The sequence below is a fragment of the Nannobrachium achirus genome, assembly GCF_963921795.1.
Source record: "Nannobrachium achirus genome assembly, chromosome: 21".
Classification (NCBI taxonomy): domain Eukaryota; kingdom Metazoa; phylum Chordata; class Actinopteri; order Myctophiformes; family Myctophidae; genus Nannobrachium; species Nannobrachium achirus.
The window spans coordinates 42,057,090-42,069,649 of NC_137828.1; the positions used below are offsets into that span (position 1 = coordinate 42,057,090).

Genomic DNA, 12,560 nt, shown 5'->3' on the forward strand with positions numbered 1-12,560 from the left:
AGTATAAAACAGTTCATCAACTGAAACATTCAAAATGTGACTGTAAATGAAATATCATCATGTGATAAACGATGTGGTGTCATAATGGCATAGACTGACATACTGGCCGATAGCCATACCAGCATTTTAGGCAGTATTGTCAGATTTTCCGACATTGGAACGACAAGTTATGAGCTTATAGATCTGCAATTTTCAAAGGATTTTTATAAAGTTTGAAAACTTGAAAATGAGTCGCGGTATTAGTGCCAATACTTTTGTACTCTTACTCAAGTAAGATTTTGAAGACAGAACTTGAAACAGACTATTTCTACAATAGATTATCAATACTTTTACTAAAGGAACAAATGCAAGTACCATTTCCATCAGGGATATAAACTAAGCCAACACACAGCACAGTACACTGACTGGACAAAAATCCAGTGCTGCACACTATCGAGGCTTACAGACAAATGATGCACTGTGTTGTTTATACCTCAGGCTAATACAGAGAGAATCATGCATCGTTGGACTACAACCCCACATCTAAAAGTCCTCCAACACAGTTGTGGAAATAATGCCACCGACCGCTGCACTGATAACATGATAGAAGAAGAAAGGAAGGCCTCAATGAATGTTACAAAAAGTGGTCCGTTTGTTTGAGCACATCTAGGTTTCTTTTGTCTCAGCCGAGGTCCAGACACAGATATAAATACGAAACAAAAGAGCAAAAAGACAAACACTGTTTTGCTGACAATATGCATTTTGAGCTTATATACATAGGACTGAAGTGCTTAATGTATGTTTTGAAATAATAAGCAGAATCTACAAAATAACCAAAGTTTTCATATAATTGTAGTGGAGTAAAAAGTACAATATTTGCCTCTGAGGTGTAGTGCAGTAAAAGTAAAAGCATTGAACATTATAAAATACTCTTTAGTAAATTACATTTACTAAAGAGTAGTTCACCCTTAACATTAATTATTTATTTTCTATCAATTACACACCACATTAAGCCTTGAATGGGTGAACTACTAATTTAAGTACAGCACTCCAGTAAATGTACTTAGTTACTTTACACCACTGTTGGTTTGTCTTTTTTCCCCCCCTCTGAGGGAGAAATATGATAATCGGGGCTACGGGCCACAGCTGTTGGCCTACCTTCCTGCCCGCAGCTGCACGGCATATATCATCAACAGGAGCTATTAGAGAGCGGATTACCCACTATGACCAGGATCAGCTCTGCATGGCAATGCAGCTTCTCAGTCTCTGATCCCCCGGCTCTCTCCTGATTTAGGAAGAGAGAGTGAGGGGTTCACATCACATCTGTCTGGGCCCCAGCCTCCAGAGAGATGGATGGTCATTCTGCCGCTGGTGGACAGTAATGAAGTACATTTACTTTAGAGTACTGAACTTAAAGGGGAGAACCACCCATTTTCAACATTGAACTGTCATTAATATATTCTACCTTTGAGTTGTTATGACATCATCAGGGTGTACTTTGCAAGCCAAACCCCAAAATCAATCCTCCAGTTCTAGGCATTTTTTAAAATTTCCACATAAGAACTCAAAGGTATGTTGAAAATGGGTGGTTCTTCCCTTTGGCTTTAAGTACCTCCTGCACTTTAGTTCAAGTACAAATTTGACTGAGCAGATAGCTTTCAGTCATAGTTGGGTAATATATTTGACCGAGAGTATCTATACTCTCCTTGCATCTTAATCTCATGTACAATGAATGAGCTGATAACTCTTATGTACCTTAATGTCTAATACCATGTATACCTGTTGCTATGTTTATGCACTATACTATGTCTAACCCCATGTACACACTGTACTGTACACTACTCGGGAACGATACAAGTTGGAAACGCATGCCCCACCCAGTTATGCAAGGGTTTTTACGCACATGTTACCTATATATGGACATTCCTGATGTCAGCAGTATATGCCCATATATGGCTATACCCCCTTTTGTGCCCATATGTTTGCTGATGCCATGACGACACATTGAGGTTAGACAAAAGACTCCATATTTGGACATAGCTGCATTGGGAACTCCTAATATGGTTATGGCTGAGTCATGGTGACATGAATCAGAGGTCAGCCCGCTGGGCCGGCGCTTAGGCTGGTCTTGCCATGGCAATCAATTGGCTCATTTGGACCACAGCCAGAGGCTTTTCTGGTGGTTCTGGAATCTGGACAACCGCCTATCCGACCCCTCTTTTTCTCTTTCTGAAAATAACAAATGCATTTTATTTTACACCTGTAAACCTGTGATGTGACAATAATATACTTGATTCTGATTTTACTTCCAAATGGACCCTTACACTTACAGGTCTGTAACTTTGAGAGTGTACAAATGGAACCAAATGGAAATTCCATTAATAATTGTATAAGTGTAGCTACAATTTAGTAAAATAATAATGTATGTAAATAGCACAGCAAGCACTATAAGAGAGAGAGTTCTGCAGCTTTTCCAATACTGGTATTGGTATCGGAACAACTCTACTGAGATGTGCCATCAATGGAGCCATCAAGTGTCACTTTAACCAACAGAGTTTGGAGAGTTTGTTGTTTCTGTAGAAAAAAAGTGCCTCAAGGGATGTATGAGTCAGAGCTAAGACAGCCAGCTTAGCTAGCATGTGCATTTTAAATGAATTGTCGTCATGCAGTTCAACTGGATTTGGAAAGACAAAAAGTGAAACTGCATGAACCCAAGTGTGTCCTCGTTCACTTGTATCATACTAGAGGTTCGTGGGCCTTCGGCCCGCTCACATCTAGAGTCCACGCCCGCTTGAGCACATCTGAATATATAAATATACATTTTCAACTCAAATATTTGATTCTGGGGGTCGCTGGAACATAATATTTTGGGGGTCCTTGACATGAAAAGGTTTTGAGAACCACTGATATAGGGAAAGAAAAATCAGAAAACTATTAGGATTTAGAAGACATCTGTAGAATAAGAATAACATCAGGAAACTTGGATCCATTGACTGAAAAGAATTCCAAAAGCAAATGACTGTCTCTTTCTCTCCGCGTGAAGCGAGTGCAACTATGTGTCCCATGGCTGTCATCAAGCTAAGCTTACTGGCCTGAGGTATAGCCTACTCATGAAAACAACCGGAAGCAATTATAATTTACTGTCCATTTCTAAACCCATAGCAAAAGCAAGTTATTCAATGGATCACAAGTAATCTATCTCAGTGGTTCCAAAACTATTTCAAGTAATGGACCCCCAAATTTATGTGTATTTGGCCGCGGACCCATATCTGAAAAGTTTTTTTGCCAGGGACCCCCAGAACACAAGATTTGTGTTGAGAAATTCTACCATATTACAAGCTGAGCTTGCCTTGTACATCTGCTATTTTTGAATAGCCAACGTATAAATGGATGAAATGGTTAAAATGATTGTGATGCTATTGCAAGGGACCCCTGGAACCCCCTCAAGGACCCCTGAAACCCACTTTGAGAACCAAAGATCTACTGTACATAACTGGAACTAGAACTATTTTAGAGCTATTCAGTAATAATAACTTTTAAATAATGTTTTCTTTTAATGACATGGAGATGCTTTGCAACATAAGAGTACCAGGCGTATTTCCATTAGGTCAAGCCCAGGAGTGGTTGAATGAGATGACATGAGAAAAGAAAATGTCCCTGGTCCGGCCCACGTGATGTGAGAAACACACTCAAAGGAATGCCAGTGCAATGAGGGCTTCCCTTGTATTCCTGATATGGTTCTCTTTCTTAGTGTGATTTAAAAAGCAAACTCAGCAACACAAATTACCGTCTCTGGGCTACAGACAGACACTGTCCTCATCACTGAAAAAACACACAAGCGCCTGAAATACAAGGCCAAGTTAGCCCATACTGCATATTGTCTGTGGAAACCGCATTATGTCCACAAACTGTTACTTTTCAGGATTCAAATTAAAAAATAAGTAGCAGATCTTATAGAGCTTGTATATCTGCTACTTTGTAATATGCTTTTGTGTGACACTGTAGTAGTATGATCTAGTAGGGCACTCATTTATGAAAAGAAGTTAAAATATGGAGATACAGCCTGACAGAAATGTTTCAAACACGTTTCTGTTATTAGTCAATTATTTCTAATCTCATCATTCTCCAGCACACTCATCCAAGGTATCGTGTATAGAGTTGTTCCGATATCGATACTAGTATCAGAAAAGATGCCGATACTGTCTAAAAAGGCTGGTAACGGCATCAACTATGCCAGTCTATGCCATTCCCATACCACGATAGTTATCGACATCTCTAATTGTGATATATGTAGTGCTGGATCCAGGAAGAGGGGCTACCTCACACCAGCTTCCATGTCTGCCCGGCAATCCACAAATAATGATGTCATCTCCTGTTTTGTTTTGTAGCGGATAAGTTAGCAACCAAGTGCTGTTATTTTTAACTTTGTGTCTTCCTATTCCTATCTGGCCGTTCATTGTTTTCCACAACTTCTTGTCTGAAAGCAACTGATCCAAATATAAAACAGAAAATACCTCACAGCATTCCATTGTGCTATAATAATAAAAAAAAGGAAATGCAGGCGATATCTTGAGGAGGAAAGGAAAAGAACATGCAGGTGGAGGAACGGAGGAGGGAACAGAACATCTTTGTGTCATTACGCAGTAATAATCAATAATTGATGCGTGGAGCTGAATTAAAAGGCTCTGATGTTGCAGCAATAGCTCTCCCTCTCTCTCGCTCTCTGCACCTTTTGGTGACTCAGAGGAAGCACGCAGGGCATGACAACTCTCCCGTGGGTCAGCTTTCCCATCCCTCAGGTTACAGCATTAAATATTCAGCCTGTACCTTTTGCATAATTTACTGTGTCAACATTACTGGGGAAATAACTTGGAGACATTGGGAGACACTTGGTCATCATGATCATGAACACTCTAACACTGAGGGTTTGGAGTTCTCTTTGATGATGTGAGTTTTGTTTCTAGGTTTGCTGCTGTAATGCAAGAACGATGCGGAGGGGGATTTAAATAGTGTTGTTTAGGGTTGTGTCGACATATAATGTCAACGTCTCTCTCGAGTCTCGATGTCACCCACGTATCTCAATGTCACGTCTCTCTCTCTCTCTCTTCTAGGTTGTGTTAGAAATCGGTGACTACGTTTAATTTGTCTGTGTTTGCTGTGAGGTAACAAATTCGCTTTGTTTTTAGCATCAGCAAAGAGGTAGTTTGGGTTTTTGTTTATTATTTTGCATTGGTTCAAGTTCCCCTAACATTAATCTGCTTCACTATTTTTTTGTAACTATGAAACTAGATATGATTAGCAATACATCACACATCTTCCACTTTTTAGTTGGTTGCACCTATAATTTAGGTGTACATACACACTGTAGACAGACTTGCTAAATGTGAATAGACATCGCTCCCAACATTAGCATTGTCAGTTCAGTTCTTAAAATCATCACAACAAAAAAGAGCAACAGGAGGACAAAATAGCAATAGACTGGCTGATATGCTGCACTTAAAACCACATGAACTGCGCATCTAATGGGGTGGAAACTACTAGTTTTGGATACCAGATAGGCATCCTGCTAAATAGTTAGACTAACATGTTGATTCAAAGGTAACACATTTCCTATCTAAACAGCAAACAAATATATTTGCTGGTGGTTTTGGTCCCAGCATAAATGGTCTTCCTCGTCATGTGATCTCTGCAGAAATTCCAGAGTGGCTACCGAAGCTCCAGCGCACATGGCGGCCTTTTTCTAACAGATGTTTTTCGTTTGTGCTGCTGCACTCTCTGAGTTTCGGAGGCATGGAGCCAGCGAGGTGATTCCTGAAGTGAGCCTTTCCCTTGTTTCAGTGAATGGAAAAAAAGTGCTCTGCATTGAAAATAAACATATCAGGAGTCAAGTACCATTTTCCAGAAATTCCTATTATTACACTATAAATGTACACAGAACTTAGGGATGATTTATAGCACACATACTCTACTCTAAGCCCATAGCATTTGGAATGCCGAAGAGAAGAAGAATGTGCACTGGGCCTGATCCAATGTGCTTTGTGCACTGCATGACTCACAATAGCAAGCTGACATTGGTTATTGTCCTGCTCCTTTGAATGTTTATCTTTTGGCAGAGGACATGATCTGCTTTTGGGGCTTGTTAACAACTACTATCAGCACAAAAATAACACCACATCCTCGATAGATGGCTGTTTAGCTAACGTTTTCATCAAGAGCGACGAGCAATAAAGCCTTGTGGACAATTGTAAATTGTCTACATGAATTTACGGATGGATGGCATGTCACATAGGCCTCCCTTAATTTTCCAAAATCCAATTCAAAAGTCTTTTAGAGGACTGAGGACACAAAATACCATTGTAGTGCTGTAGTGCAGTGGTTTCTAAACTTCTTTTATGTCACTTTTTTCTTTTTTTCTTTTGTGGCAGGGACCCCCAGAAGAGAAGATATTGTAGTGTATATATGTCTAGAAAGAATGTACAAGCTCACGGCACTGTGATGCTGTAGTGAGCTTAAATCAGTATGTTTGCACGTGTCAAAGGGGGGAAAAGGAGGTCACATCCCATTTAGGCATTATAGACAATAGCAAAGGTGCGTGGCCTGCTTCCCGGATTTTACGCCCCACTTAACCATGAGCAGGCAGGGGCAGTGGTGCCAGCCAGAACCATGGATTACAACTGTGTGGTCACTGGTCACCCACCCTACTCTCCCCCACCTGCCTGACCTTATTACCCTTGCCCCACTGATCAGAGGTCATATCAAATGAAGGTTGTGTTCACACACAGCGTGTAGTAGGGTGCTCATGTTTACCCCAAAACCATTTCAGCATCACACGCACGGCATAACAATAGATGTTGTGGGCTGTGACAGATTGCTGTACATTTAAAACACTGTTATGTGCTGGACTGTGAAACTTTTGACTTTCTGAATCATTCCAAATCCTGATGTTAAAAATAAAAATAAAGTAATAAAATTAAATGAAAGATTTGGCAGTCTCCTGTGGTATCACTGAGGAGAGGACCTCCTAAGGGTCCCAGACCCCCTGTTGAAGACCCATGGGGCTAGCTCTCTCTCTCTCCATCCCTCCCCCACTCCAGTGTCCAAAGCCAGCACTTTGCTAGAGCTTGGCAGCCCTGCTTTGAAGCTGGGGGAGTTATGTAATTGTGAACACAGTAAGCTGAGGACCTGAAAGCACATCATCTCCCTATTTCATATCACCACCCACTCTGTTTGGCTACACTTGCTGCTAGAAAGAATAACAAATCCACAGAGGCCATCGTACAGATGCGTGCTCTATGAAGAGGCCATCTTTCTATACCAGTTCAGGGTCATTACAACAAGCCTTCTTCTGATGCATGGATGTATGTTCCTATGTATGCATGTAGTGTAGCTGTTCACCTCTTTCACTGGAGTGCAGCATTTTAACATGAGATATATATTTAATGACGTGCATATAGATAGATAGATAGATAGATAGATAGATAGATAGATAGATAGATAGATAGATAGAGTGTGTGTGTGTGTGTGTGTGTGTGTGTGTGTGTGTGTGTGTGTGTGTGTGTGTGTGTGTGTGTGTGTGTGTGTGTGTGTGTGTGTGTACTCCGGTGTCCATGGACACCCTTATTAAATATTCTCAAACAACATCATCATCATCATCATCATCATCATCATCATCATCTCAGCTTCAGGGCTGATAATCCTGATGATGGCAAACCTGCTTAATTAATGTCTCTCTAAAAATAAATAAATATTCAAAATAAATAAAAACAGGGTCTTTTTGTTTTGTATCTGGTTTACTTCCCTGATGATGATCATCAGTGGATGTTGTTGGGTGCATTGTGTCACTGTCACCACCAGTATACACTCTTTTGAGTCAGTGCACAGACTGCATACATTATTATCATGCAGAAGAGAAGACTGGTGCAAATAGCCTTGCATTCACTGTGGCCTCCCCCCCTCTCTCTCTCTCTCTTTCCTTACCTCCTCCAGAACGTTGACCGTGTTCCTGCAGCTCTGCAGTCGGGTGGTGAAGCTGGACGTGGTCGGAGAGTTGTAATCCTCTGTCGTTTCCGAAAGAAACTCGGACACCGATATTTGATCCGGCATCCTTTCAGCAGCGGCGGCGGCGGGGGGGATGAATAAGCCCAAAAAGCGGGGTGGCAAGTTAAATAAGCTCTAAAAAAGCCAAAACCATATGGTGGGGGAAAAAAGGGCTGTGCGGAGGGAATTGTTGACTGAGCGCGCCGAACGGGAATACGGGTTATCCGTTATTAAACTACATAAAAGTATTGATATGACAAAAGACGTGTTAATAATGTTATCTTCTTCTACCAGTGACTCTTCTTCTCAAATGACTTCACTGTCCCCGAGGGACATGGGGGGGCGAGGGGGGGGGGGGGGACAGGGAATGCGCGAATTTTTACGCACTCTTTTGTACGTATATTCCTTTTAAAAACGGGACGCCATCCTCAAAACAAAAACCTTGACGAATAAACGCCGCTTCGCGCTTTTAGCTGAATGTCCCGAGGAGGAGGCAGCACGAAAAAGAAAAAAAAGGGGGAAAAAAGAAAAAAAACAGCAACGCAAAGAATAGCGGATGCCCTGATTATGTTTTACAGATGTTGTCGTCCCCGTCCAAAGCCCTCCACGATTCACCAGTCGTTGTCTATCGGTTGTCTATAATAACCCATTGTCCGCGTGGATTGTCTTCAAACGCTGCTGCGAAGGAATTCGTGCTTCCTTCTTTTTATTATTATCGCAGTTTGTCGTTTTTAATGCATAACGCTACCTCTGACATTCAGCCCCTCTCTCTCTGTATCGCTCCCGCTCCCTCTCTCTCTCTCTCTCTCTCTCTCTCTCTCTCTCTCTCTCTCTCTCTCTCTCTCTCTCTCTCTCTCTCTCTCTCTCTCTCTCACCCACCCACCTCGTTGGATGACGGACACAACGAGGAAGAGTTCTGCGCATGCCCGATCAACTGCAGAAAGGTACCGAGAGGCTGGATCCCATAGCCCGGAGTGGTGGTGCCGTGGTGGTCGAACTCCGATTGGCTAGCTGGGTGGTTGTCTCATGGAGACGGCATTGTCCATATATTTATAATAACACAACTTGATGTTACAGTAATTGCATTCTCAGCTGTGGCTCCCGCTTGTTTGACACTGTGCCTCGTTTTATTTATGGGAGATCTTTCGAGCTATGGGAGCTAGAGCCTAGAGGCAGCAACACACTGCAGATGCTGCGTCAAGTTCCATTAAATACGTTGCAGTTACACCGGAAATGGATTGATTCTGCCTTTCAAAATACAATTTGGCCTTCAAAATAAAAACTAATGTCATGGATCAGGGAAACAGAATTTTCATATCAAACCAAATAAAAATAAATATGTGGCCAAGGCCAAACCCATTTTTTAAAATTTTGTGCCAGGGACCCAAAGATTAAAAACAAACAAAAAAACAGCAGATTTACGAGCTAGCAGCCCCTCGTGAACATGTAGTTTACTGTAGATTGACTATTTTTGTACACCCAAAATTTAAATAGGGGTAGTTAAAGTAGGCCTATTTTCTATTTTTTTCTAAAGTAAATCTTATCTTACAATAAATGCGACAAATCTCTATGTGAGTATCTGCCCCGCGTATCTCGAGAACCATTCGTCCCACCGGCTTCAGATTCGGCACGCACGTTCCCCGCCGCGGCGTGGAGTGCGGTACCCGGCCTCGACCCGACCCGATGCACGGTTTTCCGGAACCGGGGCGAAAGGTTCGGAATCTCCGTTTGCGGAGATGAGGTTGGCGGAGCTGAGGTTGCCATGGTTACGTATTGAATGTCATCAGTATGACGTGTTCTGATGTCACACATCTAGCTGCTGACATCAGTATGACGTGTTCTGATGTCACACAGCAGACAGATACAGATATCTCCATATATGGGCATAAATGGATGCAGGCAAACAGATGGTCAAAACGGTCCTATGACAACAGGTATAATGGGGTTTGCATTAAAGGGTGGGGCATTCATTCCACATCAGGGTGTTCTGGAACCGGCACAAAAGGCTCTGACATCACGTATGCCACATGAGTCAACACAGACTTTGGCACGCGCGTTCCCCGCCGCAGCGGGGAGTGCAGTGCCCGGCCTTGACCCAACCCAATACACTGTTTTCCGGAACCGGCGCAAAAGTTTCAGTATCTCCGTATACCAAGCTGATGTCTGACATCAAGGTTTTCCGGAACTGGCACTGTGTCTGCAACACAGTCAGAAGCACAGACAGATTGTCAAAACGGATTCTGACAACAGGTTTAATGGTACTGTTAGTCCCACCGGCCTCAAATTCGGCACACGCGTTCCCGTCCGCAGCGGGGAGTGCAGTGCCCGGCCTCGACCCGACCCGATACACGGTTTTCCAGAACCGGCGCGAAAGGTTCGGAATCTCCGTGTGTGGAGCTGATGTCTGAAATCAGGGTCTTCTGGAACCGGAACTGTGTCTGCAAAATAGTCTGACAGAGATCTCCATAATGGGCATAAAGGGACACAGACAGACAGACACAGAGATCTCCATATACAGGCATGAAATGGACGCAGACAGACAGATACAGATATCTCCATACATGGGCATAAATGGACACAGGCAAACAGCTGGTCTACTCTAAACAGTATAATGGAGTTTGCATTAAATGGTGGGGCATTCATTCCCTATTTACATCGTTCCTGAGTAGGCCTGTCCTCGACTAGACGCTCGGCCGTCATAAAATGGACGCAGACAGACAGATATCTCCATATATGGGCATAAATGGACAAAGGCAAACAGATGGTCAAAACGGGTCCTATAACAACTGGTGATCACCTATAACTTCCAAACGGAACATCCACTTCTCACAACAACAGGAGGTACTGCTCTGAAGGAAGTCTTGGACTTCAAGTACCTGGACTCATGGGTCAACTCAACAGAGCAAGATCTTAAAGTGAGGAAGGCACTTGCATGGAGGGCCCTGAATGGCATGGCCAGTGTATGGAACTCCAACCTCCCCCGACAAATCAAACTCAGCTTCTTCTATGCGACGGTAGAGTCTGTTCTCCTATATGGCAGTGAATGCTGGACCCTGAAGCCAACTCTGCAGAAGTCTCTAGACGGGTGCTACACCAGAATGTTACGTGTAGTGCTCAACATCAGCAAGAGTACACATGTCACCAACAAGAATCTGTACGCTGGAATATTAAGGGTGAGCGATAAGATAGCAGCCAGGAGAATGAGACTTGCAGGACCCTGCCAAAGAGTTCCAAGAAAGCTCCAGTACAAGCCATATGTTTGTTATCCAATACCCTTTATTTATAGAACACATTTTACAACCAAAGTTTGCAAAGTGCTGCACAGAAGAATAAAAGCTATAAGGCTACACTGTTAGTGTCGGGGTAACCTCATGTGTAGGGCATTGGCAAATGATATACTTTCATAGCCAACCCTATATGCAGTTCTGTCAGGTTCTCCTCTAGACTGTGGAACCATTGGCAGTTTGGCACACATGTTTGTATGAAGTAGAAACTGAAATTTATGGAAGATTTGACTGTCTCTTTTTACGTTATTTTTCTTTTCTGTATTGTGCTGTTTTTTTATTGGTATAAATATGGATCTCCCCTGGCCCTCGGTCTGAAATAAAGTATTGAATTGAATACCTGCTGGCAATAAAAATAACTGTAATTCCCAATGCAGGACTTGGTTTTGTATCATTGTGTGGACAAACACAGACAACACAACTTCACAATCCATCTTTTCCTTTGCTAAACCAGCTCAACTGAATTCCTTCCATCAAAATTACAGAAGAGTGAATCTTTTTGCCTTTGGTTACCTTCATTATTTAACATTCTTCAGTCCTTTAGGTGTCAACGGGTGTTTGAGTCAGCTGACACTGACATCAATCCTGAACTTCACATTTTCTTCTTTAAAGCCTCATTTTAAAACCCCACATTAACATGTTCGTTTCATTGGTAACATGCTTTCATAGTCTAATTCACTAAAGTCCACTGTTTCCCAAACAGTGGGTCGGGACCCATTTGTGGGTCACAGACCAATTTTTTGGGTCATTCTTTGGGTTTATTTTCCTACAATTAAAAATATATATATATATTTTTTTTTATATAATTATTTAAAAAAATATTTTATACATTTTAAAACAAACAAATTTAAGACATTCCATATAAAAATATAATAATTCAGAAGTAGACTGAGTCTACCATTTCACTTCCATTCCCAGGCCTGCATGAAAGCAGTACACATGGAATAAAGCTAAATCAAATCTCACAACTGAAACATTTTGTATAAATCAAGTCTTAATCTGTGATTTATGAAACAGCATGAAAGGACCCCTCCACCACCATCACCAAAACTAAGCACTATATAGAATTATGATGTTTAGGTAGTTCTAATACCGAAAACAGAAAGGCCTACTGTATTCAACAATCCAGATTTGCTTGCCAGGAACTGTCCACCCCCCTTTTCTCAGACCAGGTGAGTGGTACATTCATCCATCCATCCATCCATCCATCTTCAACCGCTTATCCGGAATCAGGTCGTGGGGGGAACAGTTCCAACAGAG

The 12,560-nt window shown here is 42.1% G+C and overlaps 1 protein-coding gene across 3 annotated transcripts in view; it reads right to left on the bottom strand.

Annotated features, from left to right (window-relative positions):
• Window positions 1-8,773, bottom strand: part of asap1b (ArfGAP with SH3 domain, ankyrin repeat and PH domain 1b) — a 103,644-nt gene extending 94,871 nt beyond the window's left edge. For all 3 annotated transcript variants that reach the window (XM_080752207.1, XM_080752209.1, XM_080752208.1), the window contains exon 1: window positions 7,957-8,773. In XM_080752207.1, coding sequence (XP_080608333.1) covers window positions 7,957-8,082 — 126 coding nt within the window. In that variant the 5' untranslated portion in view covers window positions 8,083-8,773. The remainder of the gene's footprint in view (window positions 1-7,956) is intronic.
• Between the last annotated feature and the right edge of the window lie 3,787 nt (window positions 8,774-12,560).